This window comes from Corvus cornix, chromosome 24 (assembly GCF_000738735.6).
Source record: "Corvus cornix cornix isolate S_Up_H32 chromosome 24, ASM73873v5, whole genome shotgun sequence".
Lineage (NCBI taxonomy): Eukaryota > Metazoa > Chordata > Aves > Passeriformes > Corvidae > Corvus > Corvus cornix.
The window spans coordinates 2,627,770-2,645,028 of record NC_046353.1 but is presented as its reverse complement, the minus strand read 5'-3'; the positions used below and the strand labels follow the sequence as shown (position 1 = coordinate 2,645,028).

Below are 17,259 nucleotides of genomic sequence, written 5' to 3'. Positions count from 1 at the left end.
AGCGCTCGTCTGGGGATAAAAAGGCCTTTCTTCTTTTCCTCCCCTGGTTCTTTCCCCTCATCTGTGTTCATTTCTGGCTTTGAAAGGAAATTGCTTTAAATCTCAGCTCAGCAAGAGCCGGGAAGCCAGAGGGCTCCGTTCAGGAACATTCCTGGCAAAAGCCAGGCTGAGACCTTTTTTTCCAAGACTGAGCAGCACGAGGAGAAGTATTTAGGGATGAACAGCAAAGGGACAGGTGCTTGGAAGGCAGAGTGTCCCTGCCCATGGAAAGGGCTTGGAACAAGGTCCTTTAAGGTCCTTTCCAACTGAAACCAGTCTGGGATTTGATGAAAAAGATGGAAGAGGTTTGAAAAAAACATGGATCTAAACTGCCTTTTCCTCACCAGCATCGGTGAAAATCCCACTTACCCTGTGAAGAACCTGCCAGGAATGTCCTTTCTCCTGCCTTTACCTCCCAACAGACATCTTCTGCCCCTTGTACCCTAAACATCAAACACTGAAAACAACAGAAAGGATTCGTCTCCACGTATTGATCAAAGCCCGGCAAACACTGCTCCAAACCAGCCTGAGTCAAGGCACAAGAAATGTTAGGCCTTTCCCTTGTAACAGAGCCTTATTTATCACGGTGGAAAGGGTATTTTGGAGAGGCAAATGGCCAACTAGTCCCTTTGATACATGGAGATGCTTCAAGATAGGCATGATATAGAAAAACCTCGGCAGAGATATGTCCCAGCTAATCTGACAGTTATCTCTTTTACAGCCAACTACTGTCATTTCAGTCTTTGAGAACTGCCAGCTAGGCTGATAACTGCAGACCTCAACACAGCACAGGAGAAAGCCTTTGTTAATTAAGCTGCCTTCATTTTCATAGTGCTCTGGCCCTGGCGGGGCTCTCGGGGAGCCAATGCTGTGTGGCCCTTTGTGCTGGCGATGGTGCCACACATCCCCCCCAGCCAGGACAGCTGCAGATCCTCACCCTCCAGCTGGAAAGCTCCCCGGGATGAAATATGCAGCCCTGCCACCACCCAGACTCATAACTCGTCTGGAACACAGCAGATTCCCCCCTCGGAGGGGAAAAATCCCTCCCTGAAGGATGCACAAACCTGCCCATTGTCCCACAGGGCTGGTTTTCCCAGTGTGGTGTCGGGTTCCAGGGGAGCCTGTTTGTACTGAATTCATGAGAGCCACTTTGTGCCCAGAAGAGTTCAGCTCTGTGTTTTCAATCAGTTAGTGGCCATCAGACCCTGATGGGGTTTCTGGAACTGTGGGTGCTTTATGCTCTGTTCTGCAGGTGTTTGGGCTCACTGAGCCGTTCCCTGAGCTGTGTTCAGCCCCTCACTCCAGGAAAACGTGCTGTCCCCTCACTCTTAGATCCTCAGCAGACTTGCAAGTGTCACTCGTGAGCCCAGACCATTCCTGAGGGCAGCTTGCCATTCCTTCTGCCTGATTCTGCCCACGCTGGGGCTATTTCCCTTGCCTGGAGCGGTGCCTCACTCTCCTCCTGATGGCCAGTGCCGCTTTTCCCCCTTTAGCCAAAGTCACTGCAAGAAATTCCATCACCTTCACTGGATGCACAAGCGAAGCAGAAGACAGAAACACCCATCCTGCAGGTAATTAACTGCAGAACTAAATGGAACTGCAGTGATGGAGGGGCTTTGATCACTCATACCAGGATTTTCACAGCCAAGCTGTGACAGCTTCACCCCAAACCAGACCATCTTTGCTTATTTGCTCTTTCTTAAAGAAATGAAAGCAGCTTAGAAACCTCCTTAGGAACCAGCCAGCCTCCAGTGAGCAGCTCTCACCCACAGGTCCCTTCTTTTTTACCATTCAGAGCCATCACCCAAGGACCATCCAAAGCAGTTACCCACATTGCAGTGTCTATCCCAGTTACCCTGCAGCTCCCAGTTCCCTGCCGGCTTACAGGGACTCACATCCCTTCCAGACCCTCTATGAACTCCAAATCTCTGCAAAAAACCTCTTGCCTGTGCATCTCCCTCCACCTTTTGGGTCACTTACCTGGTGAGGCGCTTGGGGCTCAAGGAGAAGGGCAGAAGCAGGGAAGATTTCTGTGGGTCTGGAATGGTTAAAAAGATTCCTGCTGCAGGACCACTGAGGGCTTAGTGTCTGTTCTATAATTTATAGCTCAGCATTTCTCTTCCCAAGGTTTTGTGCTCACAGAACAACCCTTTTCTATTTCATGTACACGGCTAGGTTCAGGAAATGCCCCCAGGTTAGTCCAGACCTCGTTAATACCTTCACCCATGCAACCTCCAGGGAGAAAACAGCTTTTTATCATTAGGTGAAAGTGGAACTGCCTGGAAAAAACAACACAAACACGGGTTTTAGCCCACGAGGAGAGATTCCAGGCCTTTTAGTTAGGAAGCTGCCAGGCTGCTGTCGACTGAGCCAGGGCTGGAGAATTGGCTGTCAGGGCAGGGAGAGACGTGAGCCCGAAACAGAGGGCAGCAGGAGGCTCAAACACACTGGTTAGAGGGGATAAAGCAAAGTATTACATTTTAATTGATCTAATCTTTGGCTCCCAGCAGAATTGGCAGAGATATCTTACTAGAATTACTCGGCGTTTATCAGGAGACAGCAATACTGGGAAAGTGCCTTTTGCAAGGCAAGCTACTCCAGATCTTGAACTGCATTAGCATCGGGGCTGGCTGAGCAAAAGAGCCCCCACAATGGTTTCAAAGATGAGAGGAAAGGAAAAAAAAGAACCTGGGGACAGAGGGAATATGTGAGATGTAAACCCATCTGGGTATGCAAACGTGTGTGAGCACAAACCCAGCACACACATAATGCTGCTTGCTCCCTCCAGGGTGGGACCTGCGAGGATTTACCAGGGAGCAGAAAATACAGGACAGAGGCACATTAGAGAAAGCATCTCAATGACAGCAGCTTTTATCCTCCTCGTCTGAGGTCCATTTCTGCTCTGAGTGCAAAGCCTCTGAACATTAAAAGAAAAAAAAAATGTAACATTAAAAAGAGAGAAGAGGGCAAGAGGGACATGAAACAAATCTCCTTAAAATACAGACCCAGATATAAAATACCATGGGTGGAGCAAGCTAACAGAAGAGATAAAAAGCAAAGACACTCAGAAACCAGGTGGCATTTCATCATTTTTTTCCTTGACATCCTCTGTCTGAGCAGATGACTGCAAGATCTTTGGAGATGCAGAATAATGTCTGGCTCTGTCAAGATTTCTCTTTAATTCAATGCAGGGAAGTGGTGAAAAAAACATCAAGTCTGATAAATGATTCATGGAGCCTTTTCTTCTGCTAATCTGTAAATAAATTTTAAAAAGCAGCTTCCTTTTGATGAATACATTCTGCGGCTTGTGGAAACATGTTGGCCTTTAAGCACAACACAGGCACTCTCAGATGTCTCTAGTGCTGCTGTCAGGACCCTGAAAGCCCAGCCTGGCTCCGTGCAGGGTTGGGTGGAGTTGTACTGACTCACCTCAGCTGAGGATCTGCCTCTCCAACCCCATGGCACTGGGGAAGCCTCACCTCACCTCACTGCTCAGTTTAAGTCAGGCGGAGGGGAACGCCCTGTGGACTCACAGATGTGAAAGCCAGGAAGGACCTCTGTGAACATCTCCTACGACATCCTGTAAAACAAGCTCTAAATCCTCTCCTTGTTGTGTGTTTTACAGTCACTGGGAGGCAGAGCTTCCCTTCACACCCTGCTGGGAACAACAGAATGACCCTGCTGTGCCCATCACCTTGGATCCCACCCCATTCCCTGCACATCCTCTTCAGAAACATCTGCTGGAATCACTCTGGATTCTCCCCTGGGCAGCTGGGCTCCGACCAGCAGGTCTGGGAAGGATGGAACTGCATCCCTGCTCACCCTGCTGTCAGTTCTGAGTTCTCTCCTTCCTCATCAGCGGATGTTTGGGCTTTCTTTTTAATTGACCTTTGCTTTTTAACTCCTGTTTTCCATTCGGCTACACCACCAGCAACACCACAGGTGTGTTCACACTCGGGCAGCAGAGACCTGCAACAGCCAAAGCACCTCTTGCCTGTCAAGTTGCTGGGTTTCTCCCTGAGCAGACGGGCCTCAAACTGTCTCACAACTTTCCTGACTCTGAATAGGGATGGAAAGAGGGGGGGAAAAAAAAAAACCATGATTATACAAGGACATCTTTTATTTCAGTACATTCAAGACAAAAAGAAAAGAAAACAATTCAAGAACAGGATGTACCTTCACTCAAGGCTTTATCTCCCCTGCCCCTCTCCTTTGTCGTCTCTTTCCTTTTACAACCAGAAATTGCATAGAATTTGTTTTTTCAATCAGAAAATTAAATTTGCCAGTGTAAACCCCACATCTGTACCAAGCAGAGGGTGAGCTGCTGCTGTTTCTAGGGAAGTCAGTATTTTCCTTACACGAGATCCCGGGCTCATGGTTTTCTCAAATGCTGTGTGGCTGGAATTCACCCTGAAAGGTGAGGGTGCTCCGTGGGGTCATGGATTTGGGGAGCTCGTGAGCCTGGGGCAGAGCTCAGAGTCACTTCAGGAGCGTGCAGAGCACAGCCAGGGACACTTTGGGGGTCCCAACACCTCCTCCCTCAGCTGGGGGGGACGGGCAGCCTCCCCCAGTGCTCCCCACTCCCTCAAAAGGGTCCCCCCACCCCATCCCAAGAACAGAAAGGAAAAGAAAAAAACAAAAAAAAAGGCAAAAGATAACCCCAGAACAAAACAAAAGACACAGAACCCCTGAAATTCCAGGCGTTTCAAGGCCTCTTTGAGTTCACTGTGTTTGTTGGCTGTTTTTTGGCATTTTAATATATGTATATATATCTATGTATAGATATATTTCTCTATATAAGTAATTTTAACAACTCCTCAGATGGACTTCCAGCAAATGCTGCTTCTCACAGGGAGCGTGTCCCATCCCATCCTCCCCTTCCCCCTTCAACCCACCTGCCACTCTCCGAAAAGGAAGAAGAGTTCAGCACCTGGTGCCTTGGAGACTGGGTCCTGACATACCCAAATTAAATAAAAAAACCAAAATAATGACTCCTCCCTTCCCATATCCACAGCAAATAAAAAGTCCCACCCCCTGCCCTCGGAGAACATCCCCCAGTAAGTGACGGAGAGGCAGTGCCAGTGTCCTTTCTCCTGACCTTGGAGGGGGGAGAAGTTCCAAGAACCCCTCCAGCCCCTGGGTGGGCAATATCTGCTGCACCAGCCACCCACCACATCCCTCCTTCCCAGAGACAACCTCTGGACACCCACCAGCCTGAGGACCTCCCTCCTGCCACGCCAGGCTGCAGTGGACACCAAAACCGCAGCCAGCCCTCCGGCCAGGCTTCCGCCGTTGCATCCACCCCAAGGTCCACCTTGCTCTGGAGAAGCCGGGTAACTGCTATTGATTTAAAAACGAGTTGACATTGTACAAGTCCGTGTTCTGTAAAATGGAACAGGACCCTCTCGTCCCACCCCGACGCCCCCAGGCCCAACGTTACTCGGGCTCGCTGCTGTTGGTGGCCTTCTCCCACTCCAGGCTCTCCTCACTCCGCGCCGGCGACCCCGCGGCCGGCCGCGCCCGGAGCCCCTGGAAGCGGCGGCACTCGGGGCACACGCGGATGTGGGTGCAGCCCCGGGCGACCAGGGCGGCCTCTTGTGCCAGTCTTTGTGCCAGGGGGTCTGGCTCGCCCCCGCTGCACAGCTTGCCGTTGCTGAGTGTGGTTGTGCTGCGGGCTCGGCGCTCCTCGGGCAGAGCGGGGCGAGTCCGTACCACCCCCCCTCGCCTCCGACGGGGGTGGAAACTGTCCTTGCACAGGATGATGTTGCGCAGCTCCGTCACCATCTCTTGGCACACCGACACCTGCAGGGGAGAGCAGAGGCGTCCTGCTCACCTGAGCAAGCTCGGAGTCCCTCAGGGGCTCTGGCTCCCGGAGTGGTGAGGCCTTGGAGCCCTCAGGTGTCCCTGACCATGGATCTTTAAGGTCCCTTCCAACCCAGGCCATTCCATGATTCTGATGCCAAGTTTTTATGGACTCAGTGCCGTTGGTTTTAACATCAATGTTCAGACATCTACACTTGATTTAACCCAGCTCTGACTCTCAGCAGAGACCCTCCCCTGTGTTCCTCACATCAACACAAGATCCAAACCTGTTGCAGGTAGAAATCCCATCCCCAGGAAAGGTACCTGGATGCTGTGCACAGCTTTGATCCTTTGGAGCATCCCTACAGCCTCGCTCTGAGTAGGAGTGCACGAGAAGCTCATGGATTTTAGACCCTGCCCAAAGGACCAAGCCTGCTGCTGTGTTTGAGGTGTCAAAGCTAGGAATGCTCCTCCAGCTGGGTGCATGACTTGCTCTAGGACACCCCACAGACAGCAATAAACACACCCTGTCCCCTCAGGACACTCCCAGGTCCTACCTCTGACTGTTCAGAGTGTCGAAGGCTCCACAGAAATTCCAGCATTGCCATAAAAATTGCTACGATTAAGCCACAGATGAGCACCACGAAGATTCCACCAATGTTCTCCATTCCCAAGCCTAAAATAAAGCAGGAGGGACACTCTGGAGTGGCAGAAACATCATCAGTCTCAAGTAGTGCTGCACAGAAATCCCAGGTTTTGCTGTTTTGTTGGCATCGGAGACACCCAGCCAGGGACCAAAACCACGGAGCCAGCAGTGTCCTATTAATAGCTCCCTGCATGACTCAGATGGCCAAGTGAGTGACTTGCAATAACTGCAGATCGAAGATGCCTTCTCAGAAATGATGATTTTGCAGATAAACAGCCAGAACATTGGAGGGAAGCACAAAGCAATTTGTGGACAAACCGAAAACAGGAGGGGAAAAACGCGGGATCAATGGGGCACATTAATCCCTGCAAATTATTCACCGAGCTCCGGTGGCTTTGAACTTTGCAAAGGAAGAGGAGCAAGGTTGTTAAAGGAGCAGAGATGAAGGAGACAGGGAAGGGCTTTAAAGGCAGCTGGCACAAGGAAAAGCTCCTCTGATTACATCACAAAGTGCTGCAGGAAAATGATTCCGGCTGCTTGGACTGCAGTGGGAAAGGAGAGGCTCCAAACAAGAGCAGGATGCTGTGTCACTCTACAGGGTGACAAAATGGGGTCTCTGTTATCGGTTGGATCTCTCTGCCCAGCACCCCTAGCCCATGAGAAGGAAACAGCCCCTTCCATGGGGTGCTTTATCCCACCTCCCTCAGACAGCCTGCTTCCACTGGATGACCACGATGCCTACCCAGCCTGCATTCCAGGAAGTTCACCAGCTGAAGAAAAATCCATCCCTTAAAATACCTGAGTTTTCCATGCTCTGAGGCTGTCACCTCACTTCCCACCACAGCCCTGGTTGCCAAAACTGTGCCTTCATCTGCCTGTGAGATGAGCCAACCTCGACATTCGCTGTCCTGGGATGTGGCTCCTCTGTCCTGTGTTTGGTTTGGGTCCCTGATTGGATTGATTACTAAAAAACACATGCCCTGCACTGGGTTTGCTGTATGAGGCCATTTCTCAACAAGAACATCTATAAAAATCTTCCTCTCCCTCCTGTAGCATTAAATCAAAGTGTAAGAATCGATGATTTATTGACTTAATCTCGGCTTGGCTTTTAGACATAAAAACCTCACCAAAATCCTTGTAAATCGCTGACCTGTTTTGTTCTAAAACTTAGGAGGTCACATTTCTGCCTCCTCCTCCGTCATTCTCTTGGCACCACCCCCAGAGCAATGCAGGGAGTCTGTAAATCAGAGACTTTTGCTTCCTCAGCAGTGGCAAAGCAGAAAACACAGCCTGGAATCACAATTTAGACCCAAAGGTAAAGGCCATCCGCTCCTCCCAGCAGCTCACAAGTGTGAATTCAGGGTTGGTACCTCTCTCTACATCCTCCCAGCATTCTGCCTGGGTGCCACCTCAGACACCCAAGCTCACTGAGAGGTATTTCCTTCCTCCATGCAGCTACAGCCTTCCTCATCTCCCAAACTGAGGAAGTGAGCCATGGCACAGGGAACAAACCAGCAGAAAAACTTGCCCAGGGTCACAGACTGTGCTGGGTAGTGCCAGAAACAGCCCAGCTTTCCCCTTCCAAAGCCATCTCAAAACAGCCCCCAGCCTAGATTCCACCTTGGAGTTGATTTTTGCACAGTTCACAGAGAAAAAAACCAAACTCTTCCACCTTTGAAAGTAACTCCATTAATAGCAGTAACCTGATGTCTTACACCTTCAACCTGGAGATTAGTAACTGGGGTTGCCTGTAGAGCAGCACTGCCCAAAACTGAGCATCACCTCCCAGCCCCACGGGGGTCCCATCAGGAACTGCGCAGACACACACACATCTACACCTGCTGCAAGGTCAAAAACGCCAAAAGAGCTTCCCCACATCTGGCCTGGCTCTTTTCTCTGCCCTCACAAAGGTCACAAGGCTGTGCTTTTAACTGGGGGGCCTGCTGGCCTCCCAGAAAACACTTGCTGAGGAAAGGGCAGCTGCCAAAACTAAAAAAATGCAGCAACTGTGTTAAGCTGGCAACTGCTCTCACGCTGGGACATCAGCCTAATGTGGTGGCTTTTATGGCAATTTGCATAGCATTACCCAAAAGAATTTGCTCCTCAGTTTACAAATGTACTAATAAAGTCCTCGTGCCCCTTCCCCTGGCTGTGTAAAAGATGCTTTCACTTGGAGCCATTAACCAGCGGGCCTGTGGTGGAGATCCATCTCCCTTCAAGGAACCCAGGATTTTGGTCTGATCCCTTTAGCCATCCATTTTCCCAGACATTCATTAGAAGCTAATTTACCCTCCATATGCCTCCAATATTTGTCATTTGGTTGTTCCCGCTATCTCTGCCCCAGGCAAAAACACACAGCGTGAGGCACAGCGGAGCTGTTTGGCTTTCTCCTTGAATTGTGAGGGAAGGAATCTCAGGTCAGAAGAAGGGGAAAAAGTGATTCCCAGGCAGAAAACAAGGCAGACATGCAGCTGGGTGTTCATCCTTGCACCTCTGGCCGGGATGTTTCTGTGCCTGGTCGCCTGGGAGTGCAGGGCTCACCTTTGGCTCTGTGGTCCTCCTCTTTGGGGCACTTCCCTCCTTCCCACCACTTGCGCTTCAGGATTTCCAGGCGGTTGTTCTCCTGCAGCTGGAGGATGGCCAGGTCGAACTCGTCGCGGAACACGGAGCCTGCAAGGCCAAGAGGGACGTGGTAGGGTCCCGCCTTCCTCCCCATCATCATCATCATCATCATCATCATCATCATCATCATCATCATCATCCTCCTCCCCACTCGCCCCATCCCAGCGTGCCCAGCTACCACAGCTCCTCTCCGGGTGCCTCGGAGGGGGTGTCAGTCCATGCAAGCCATGGAAAGCTGTGGCCTCCCCGCTGGGAATGTCACCTGGTTAATGTCACTTGCAGAAGGTGACTCTGCCTGGCCACCACGACCCACACAGGCCACTGGAGGAGGTCCATGACAAAGGGAGCTGTGGCTTTTAAATGAGCAGTTCAGTATCACTGCTCCTGCAGACCACGGAGGTCCCTCTCCTGTCGTTCTACCTCCAATTCAACCTTGCTCTAACGCTCCTTCCCTCAAACTGGCCATGGAATAGAAATCCTGAGTTGGAAGGACCCCAAGGATCATGGAAGCCCAAATGTCCATGGTGGAGAAGCTCAGTCCTGTGCTGGGCGTGGAGCTCTGCTGCAGTCCCAGTGTCTGCTACCAGAGATCCCGAGGAAAGGCCGTGGGAAAGGCTGCGCTTCTCCCAGTAACTCTGCACTATTGTCCCAGCCAGCAGCTTTCTGCTCCTCTTATCTGCTACGGTTTCACTGTTTAACAAGACAATGTCAGAACAAATTTAGCCCTGAAGGTAGGGATTTGTACTCACTTTGATCAGGTTGCTGTGACTTTACAAGCTTACCCATGTTCACTAAACTAGAGAGGCTGTTTGTGTGACGGGGCCTTATGTAATCCACCTCAACTTTGTGTTGCTAAATGCCAGGGCTTAAAGGTCAGGACAAGGCTTCCAGGCTGTCCAAAAGATCAGTGGATCGTTTGGAATAACAACGACTAAACCCTTATTTAGTGGTGATGTTCTCTTGCAAGAAGCTCATGCATTTGAAAGACAAAACCCCTGCATTTGTTAAATGATGATGAGCTGAGATAGCCCCTGAACCGTCCAACTCTCTGTCCTGCAGTTCTAAGAACCACCAGCTGTTAAGACACTCGTGCTAAAAACTACCAGAGCTGCAACAGCGTTACTTTGACATCACTTCTGGGATCAAAACAAGAAGCACAAAACGATGCACAAACACTGGTTGGGGAAGGAAACAGTCAGCAAAGAGCAGATATGCAGAAAACAAGCAGCAATTTTGAGACATCTTTCACATGAATTATTGAAAGAGCCGCGGTTCGCGTCTCACATGGCTCTGGACCAGAGCAGGGTCTGGCACATCTGGCTCTGAGCGTGGGCAACAGGTAAGAAATAAAAAGGACTCTGGGCAGAGCTGTGAGATGCAACGTTGGCTTGTAGAGCCGGCGCAGCCTTTGGAACGCTCCGGTCCTCTGCCGACAGCTGAGAAGGACTAGAATTGTTCTTCACTGCCTACCGACGGGCATGCCAATCCCGTAGCCCTTGGTGTCCAGAAGGCCCCCGACCTGCGTGAGGTTGCAATTGCGCTGCCGATAATACTCGTTCATGGTGGACTCCAGCAGGAAGGCGTAGTTGGAGTTCAGCACGCGCGCGATCCCTTCCTCCGTGCTCTTCACGAAGACGCTGGGCTGCTTGGAGTACATGTAATTCCACATCCGCTGGTACGTCTGGTAGCGGGAGTTCTGGTGAGGAGAAAGAGGCAGCCACAGCTCAGGGAGGAGATTTGGGGTGAATTAGACTCCCCAAAATTAAACCCCCAAATCGGGCGCCGCTGCAAAAAGGCCACAATGAAGAGAGGAAACAAATTAGATTTCAGATTCAGAGAGGACTTTGATGCCTCATCTTCATTTATCTCAAACAGGCCCAAACATGTTGGCAGTTTGTTGGCAAAGCTGGGCATGAAATGCCCCAATTCCAATTCCCCAATTCTTTGTGTAAATTCAACTTCAGAAAAAAAATCATACTTTCAGTAACCACGTATCAAAAACACAAAGAAAAAGCCAGAAAAAATAGCTCCTGCTTGGCTGATTGAAACTTCTGGATGCTTCCTGTAGACCTCACACCCTACTGACCATCCCTCAAACATTGTCCCAACAGTTCTTCAGTGTCAGAGCCAGACTCCAGCACCCTGAGGAGGGCACTGAGGGCTGGGGGCAGCACAAAAGCTCTCTGGAGCTTGGTGCTTGCAAATTTTCTTCAAAAAATAATCCAGATTTGGTTCACCCCCCTGTGAAGCAAGTCAAAGTGCCTGCTGAAAAGAACTGGGGTTTTTTTGTCAGTGATTACAATAAACTAAAGCTCAGCCAGCCCCAAATCCTCAGAGTTTGCTGGTGGCTGAACCACCTTGGTCTGATGAAAAGAAAACTGAGAATGATTAATCTCTCTTGCCTGCACTGAGCAGAGAGTGAGACCTGCTCACACAAAGACTGAATATAAACACACTCTGCTCTACACCAGGATTTTCACACTGTCAAGGGCTCATTTTCTGTGGCTGCCGAGCGATGCTGGACAGCCTCGGGGACTCTGCTGCTGACCCACTTCCCGTCCTCGTCTGTCCAGCTCTGTCCTCTGGGTGCAGCCACTTGGGCAGGAGACAGATGAGCAGGGGGGGAGTTGGACCTGATTCGCTGCATTTTTAAACCTGAAACTCTGTATGGGCGTCAGGGGAAGCACTGCCAGGACACGGCGCTTCAGGAGGGGACAAACATTCCCTCATGCACCCAGGAAGGGAGGGGTGATGGAGGCAGCCTGTGTTATCCATCTCTGCTCTAACCTCCCCATCCTCACACCAGGGGCAAATAGATCCCAGCACAGCTTAAAGCACCGCAAATGGGACAAAAGCCTCTTTTCCTAATTTCCTCTCTGATCTCCAGCACCCGTCAGGCAGTGCAGAGACACAGTCAGGGGTTTAAACTTGAAAGCTTTCCTCAAGGGAGCCCCTCATGTACAACCACCTCACTCACTTAGGCTCTGCTCAGCTCATTTTAGATGTAAAATTTGGCTTAAAAGTAGCTCTTTTCCATATCCCTGAAGAGCATAAAGTTGGCCTGAAAAGCTCAGGCTCACTCCAGAGATTTCCCAGCCTTCCAAACTCAGTTCAGACTCAGAGTGGGGGGAAAGAGTGAGAACAAGCTTTCTCTCCTTTTGGAATTTCAACAAGTAAAAAATAAATAAATAAATAATCCTCAAGCAGTTCTTTGTGCGTTCAGAGCGCTGCAGAAAAGATTCACTCATTTATTTCCCTTCTGAGCAGAGCAGAGAAGATAAAAATTAAATTGGGCTAAATGGCCCACATAACTTTGCATACACTTGACTTACTTATTTTCAGTGCCACTGACCTCACACAGGCGCCAGCACTTTGACTTCTGCGAGCCTGCCTGGGCTGTGCAAATGTTGCTTTGCTTATCTCACCTGAAAGACTCTCAAATAAAAGCTAAAACCACTTGGAGACCCATGAAAATTTGACTTCCTTGTCTAATTCCCTTCTCTGTCCCCCACCACGCCTCTCCCGCCTTCATCCCATCATCCCCACTGTGGATCCTGTGCAGGGATCTCTCCAAAAACTGGAGTGACACGGGCACAGCAGGCTGAGGGGACACCCAAATCTCACTGAGGGGTGCCCTGTGCTCCCCCTGCCCCCCCAGGCAGCCAAAGAACAGGGTTTACTTGGAAGAAGGTCATGCTGGAGCCGCCGTGGATGGTGCCGTACTCGATGGTGGTCTGGTCAGCCAGGTCATCCACGGACTCGATGGGGACGTCCATCCGCTGGACGGTCAGGAACGCTGCCAGGTTGGCCGTGTAGGAGGAGATGATGATCAAGGTGAATGCCCACCTAAGGAGAGGGAAGAGAAGATGAGGTTTCCCTCGGAAAATCTGCCCTCCGTCCCCACCCTTTGCCTCCGAGAATCCCAGAATCACTGAAGATGGAAAATCCCTCCTGTGGATACAAAATGCTGCTAGCAAGAATTTTTCTTGCTTCTTTCCAGTCCTGTGAGATACTTTTCTCTCTCATGAAGATATCAGCAGAGTTCTATAAGCTATGAACACCTGTGACCTTGCAGAGCTTTGTTTATGGTACAGTAGGAGAATATTTTGACAATGGATGTTTTAGGATTTTAGCTGATCACCCCAAGGGGTGGCTGATCCTTTGACCAATTAGACTACGAAGAAAAAAGTCTATAAGAGAGTTGTAAAATAATCACATAGAGGAATCTTGCTAGCTGCATATCGTATCCACACCCTCCAAAACCATCAATCCCCACCTTGTCACCCAGAGAGATGAACGCCACATCCAGTCATCCTTGAACGCCTCCACCACCTCCCTGGGCAGCCCCTTCCAACGTCCCACAACCCTTTCCATGAGGAAGTTCCTCCTCCACATCCACTTCTGGCCAGAGGAACCTTCCTGAAGGGAAGGGCTGCCCTCCTTACCAGACTCCGCTGACGCAGCGCGTGGACAGTGCCTGGGGGGCGATGGTGGAGCCCTGCTGCATGAACCCCCCCACTGGGAACCACAGCGAGTTCCCCAGCGAGTACTGGTTCACCAGGAGGTTGCATCGACCTTGGGAGCAGGGGTGGGGGCTGTACCACTCGTACGGCGTCAGCCTGAAAGGACAAGAAACGGGGAGCTCAGGGAATGTGCTGCGAAATGGGACACTTAAAAAAGAAAAAAAAAGAGAAAAAAGCTGTGAAGCTCCAGCTCTCCTGGAGGCAGAGCTTTCTGAGGAGGAAACTCTCTGCTGTCAGTTGATGCCCAGGGCTCAGAGCTGCGTGAAACGTTTGCTCTAAGACTCAGGAGCCAGAGGCTTTCTTGTAAAGATTTGCAAAAACTTTGAGAGGCTCTGCTCTGGGCAGCTCTGCGTGCATCCTGCAGCCCTGTGTGCAGATTCACAGCACAGCAGCAACTCCAGATGTGCACGGACTTGATGGAAATAGAAATCAAACGTCTTTGGCTGTGCTCCCTGCCGGAACACAAGCGCTGATGGGAAGTTCAAAAGCGAAGTGTGTGAGCCCTGACTGCATTAAACCATCAAAAAAACCATGTTGGTGCAAAGGGTTGTTCTGAGAAGGTCTGAGGGGGAATTGGAAGTCAAGTGCTGGTGTTTCAAAGCATCCCATCCTTCAGAGACAGGCCAGAGGTGGGGATGGGGAATATCTGACAGCCTGTCACTGTTGTGACTGCACCTCTCTCTCTCTCTTTTGCTGTTTCCAGTCCCCAGATCCCTGGTTGCTAAGAAAGTCCGCTAATTCCTGAGCTGCACTCCATCTTATTGCTCTGGCTAAGGAAGCTGGGGCCTGGGAGGGTCATTTTGGGGCTGCTGCCAAAATAGCTGCAGGGCCCTGCCAGCTCACCTCGTGTTTAGCCAAAATGCAGGGGTCATTTTCATCCCTGCATCCCCTCTCTCACCGTGGTACCAGGGAGGAGAGGAGGTTATTTCCTGCAGACTTTCCATGGTGGATCAAGCACTGGCAGCAAACCCCAGTGCTCTGGGAGAGTCTGCAATGCACAGGGTCAAAAGCTCCTTCCTGCTGAGCAAGGCAGGGAGCAGCAGCCAAAGCTCCCTCTCCAGTGGGTAAAGGAGTGGTAAAGGTTTACCAGTGGGTAAACCTTTTTGGAGGATCATATTTAAAACATGAAGAAGGGGCTAAAGAGGCACCAGCTCTGCATTATTCAATGGTTTCTCCAGAACTGCGTTTCTGAGGCTGTAACAGCATTTGAAGAACCCAGTCAAGCCCTGTCAGGATGACAACTGTAGCTGTGCTGAGGGAGCAGGTGACAGCACAGTTCCAATTTGTGCAGTGAGAATTGGGCATTAAGGGTGTCCCCAAAGAGCCATCGAGCCCTGAGCCAGGACACGGCTCCACTCTGCCTGTAAGAGCCCATCCACAGGGATGTGGGGAGGTCAGGGAGAGCAGCAGTGGAGCCCAGAGCCCAGGCCTCGATGGGGCCACGCTGCAGGCGAGCACTCGGCGCGGTGTTTTAAGACTGATTTAAATTGGTCACAGGGGAACGGAGCTGAGAGCTGCTGAGCGAGGCTCTGCATGTCAGCTGCTCAAAGATAGCCATGAACCTTCCTGTCCTCCACAAACTGAGTTGCTCAGGGCCGAGGGATCCAGACATCACTCACGGAATTTGTGTTGACACCTCGGAATGGATTTGCAGCTTCCCAACAGCCTCCATCCTCCCCGTTCAGGACAAGGGGTAAAAAAACATCTGCAGGGAGCATTCAAACAGCACCAAAACCTTCTCCAAAACCTTCTCCCACCCTTCCCACGCAGCTCTGGGCACCGCTGTGGCCAAGCACATCCTGAACCAGGCCACGATGGCCATCCCAGAGTGGGGACACGGTGACAAACCTCAGTCAAACAAAACCTTCTCGCCAGCCCATCCCATCCCGGTGAGCTGGGGGGCAGAGGATGTCCCCGTGTCCCCCTGGGCATCCCCTCTCCGCGGGTCTGCGAGTGACACTAGGTGGCACCGCGAGGAAGGGAAAGGCACCGCGACATTACCGAGCCACCAGGAAGAGGACACAGCTGACGGCCAGGTAGGCGAGCAGCATGAAGAGCCAGACGCCGGGAGAAAAGGGATCCAGGAAGGAGAAGTAGCCGGGTCTGCGGCCCTGGGAAGGGAAAGGCACAGGAGTTCCAGCTGGCTGGGTTTGGAGGGGTGAAAATAGTTCTGGAAAGGCACGAGGGGACAAACCTGCCCTGGTGGCACAGCAGCAGGGAAACAGAAACATGGGAGAAGGGGGATAAACGGGAGAGGGGGCATAAACGGGAGAAAAGGGATAAATGGGAAAAAAGGAGATAAATGGGAGAAAAGGGAAATAAACAGGAGAAAAGGGAAATAAACAGGAGAAAGGGGGAATAAAAAGGAGAAGGGGAATAAATGGGAGAAGGGAAATAAATGAGAGAAAGGAGAACAAATGGGGCAAAGGGGATAATTGAGGCAAAGGGCGGTAAATGGGAGAAGGGGAATAAATGGGAGAGAAGGGGGATAAATGGGAGAAGGGGGATAAATGAGAGAAGGGGATAAATGGGAAAAGGGGGATAAACCAGGCTTTGGAACAGCCTTGCAGGGCAAACAAGTGACAGCAACCCAACAAACAATGAAGTCCTGCAGCATCTCCCTGCTGGATTCATCCCCTAAATCTGTTCTTCTCCCGGTTTTTGTTCCTCCAGGCAAAGAAAGAGGTGAATTAAGAGAAATATGAGGCAATCACAGCGCTCTGCCCCCTCCCTGGCAGGGTTTGCAGCACCCTCAGCCCTGAGTGGGGGTCCCCCCAGCCTTGTCCACACTTAACTGGGCAGAAGGGGCTCCCCTGGCAGGGCACAGCTGAGCTCACAGGTGGGTGGGAAATAGATTTGTGCAGCAAAAGGTAAAAAAAAAAAAAGAGATGTTTTCAAAACTTTTCTCTCTTTGGCCTTGAAATGTTTCTTCTTTTACAAAAACCCCAATAAAATGATTACTTTTATCTCAGGGAACAGGATATTTTTATCTCCAGGATGCGTCAGAATTTCCTGGTTTTTTCCTTCAGCAAACCACCTTTCCTTGAAAAAAACTCAGGCCTGACTGCTAGAAAAAGCAAGTTGATCTCCCAGAGCATTTGAAATTTTCACAAGGATGCTGCCGCCACTTGAAAATTGTCAAACGTCACAAAATTTGTGCAAAGGGGGAGATTAATTTTTTGGAGAAGTTTCTCAAAAGCTGAACACCTCCCATTTTGAGTGGATTTCTCCTTTCACCACCAGCTCTGTGGGTGCAGCTGCCCGGAAAGGAAAGAGCAGCTCAAGCACAGCCAAGTCACCACAGGGACAAGGGACATGATCCCATAGCTCACAAGAGCTTTGTTTTTTCTCTCCCAAAACACAAAATCCATCCTGGCATCCCTAAAGCAGCTCCACAGCTTCCCCAAGCACCTGTAACTGGGAAGCTTCCCACGAGTCTCAGCTCTGCAAAGGCTTTTTTATTCCTTCCCCAGACTTAGACCAGCACTTTAAATTCCATTTCCATCCAAACCTCGCTGTTTTACTACTAAATGTTATGCAAAACCTGAATTTCACAAGGTCTCAGCAGTTCTCCTGGAGACTCGAGTTGTTGCTAGAAAAGGCAACAGTTGTTGCACAAAAATCTTC

The 17,259-nt window shown here is 50.6% G+C and overlaps 1 protein-coding gene across 3 annotated transcripts in view; it reads right to left on the bottom strand.

The window, feature by feature from the left end:
* Window positions 1–4,141: 4,141 nt before the first annotated feature.
* The window catches only part of GRIK4 (glutamate ionotropic receptor kainate type subunit 4), a 177,303-nt gene continuing 164,185 nt past the window's right edge, over window positions 4,142–17,259 (bottom strand). For all 3 annotated transcript variants that reach the window (XM_010403873.3, XM_039564965.1, XM_019288611.2), the window contains 7 exons: window positions 15,634–15,743; window positions 13,555–13,728; window positions 12,790–12,955; window positions 10,580–10,805; window positions 9,029–9,157; window positions 6,399–6,517; window positions 4,142–5,841 (listed from right to left, as the gene is read on the bottom strand). In XM_010403873.3, coding sequence (XP_010402175.1) covers window positions 5,476–5,841; window positions 6,399–6,517; window positions 9,029–9,157; window positions 10,580–10,805; window positions 12,790–12,955; window positions 13,555–13,728; window positions 15,634–15,743 — 1,290 coding nt within the window. In that variant the 3' untranslated portion in view covers window positions 4,142–5,475. The remainder of the gene's footprint in view (window positions 5,842–6,398; window positions 6,518–9,028; window positions 9,158–10,579; window positions 10,806–12,789; window positions 12,956–13,554; window positions 13,729–15,633; window positions 15,744–17,259) is intronic.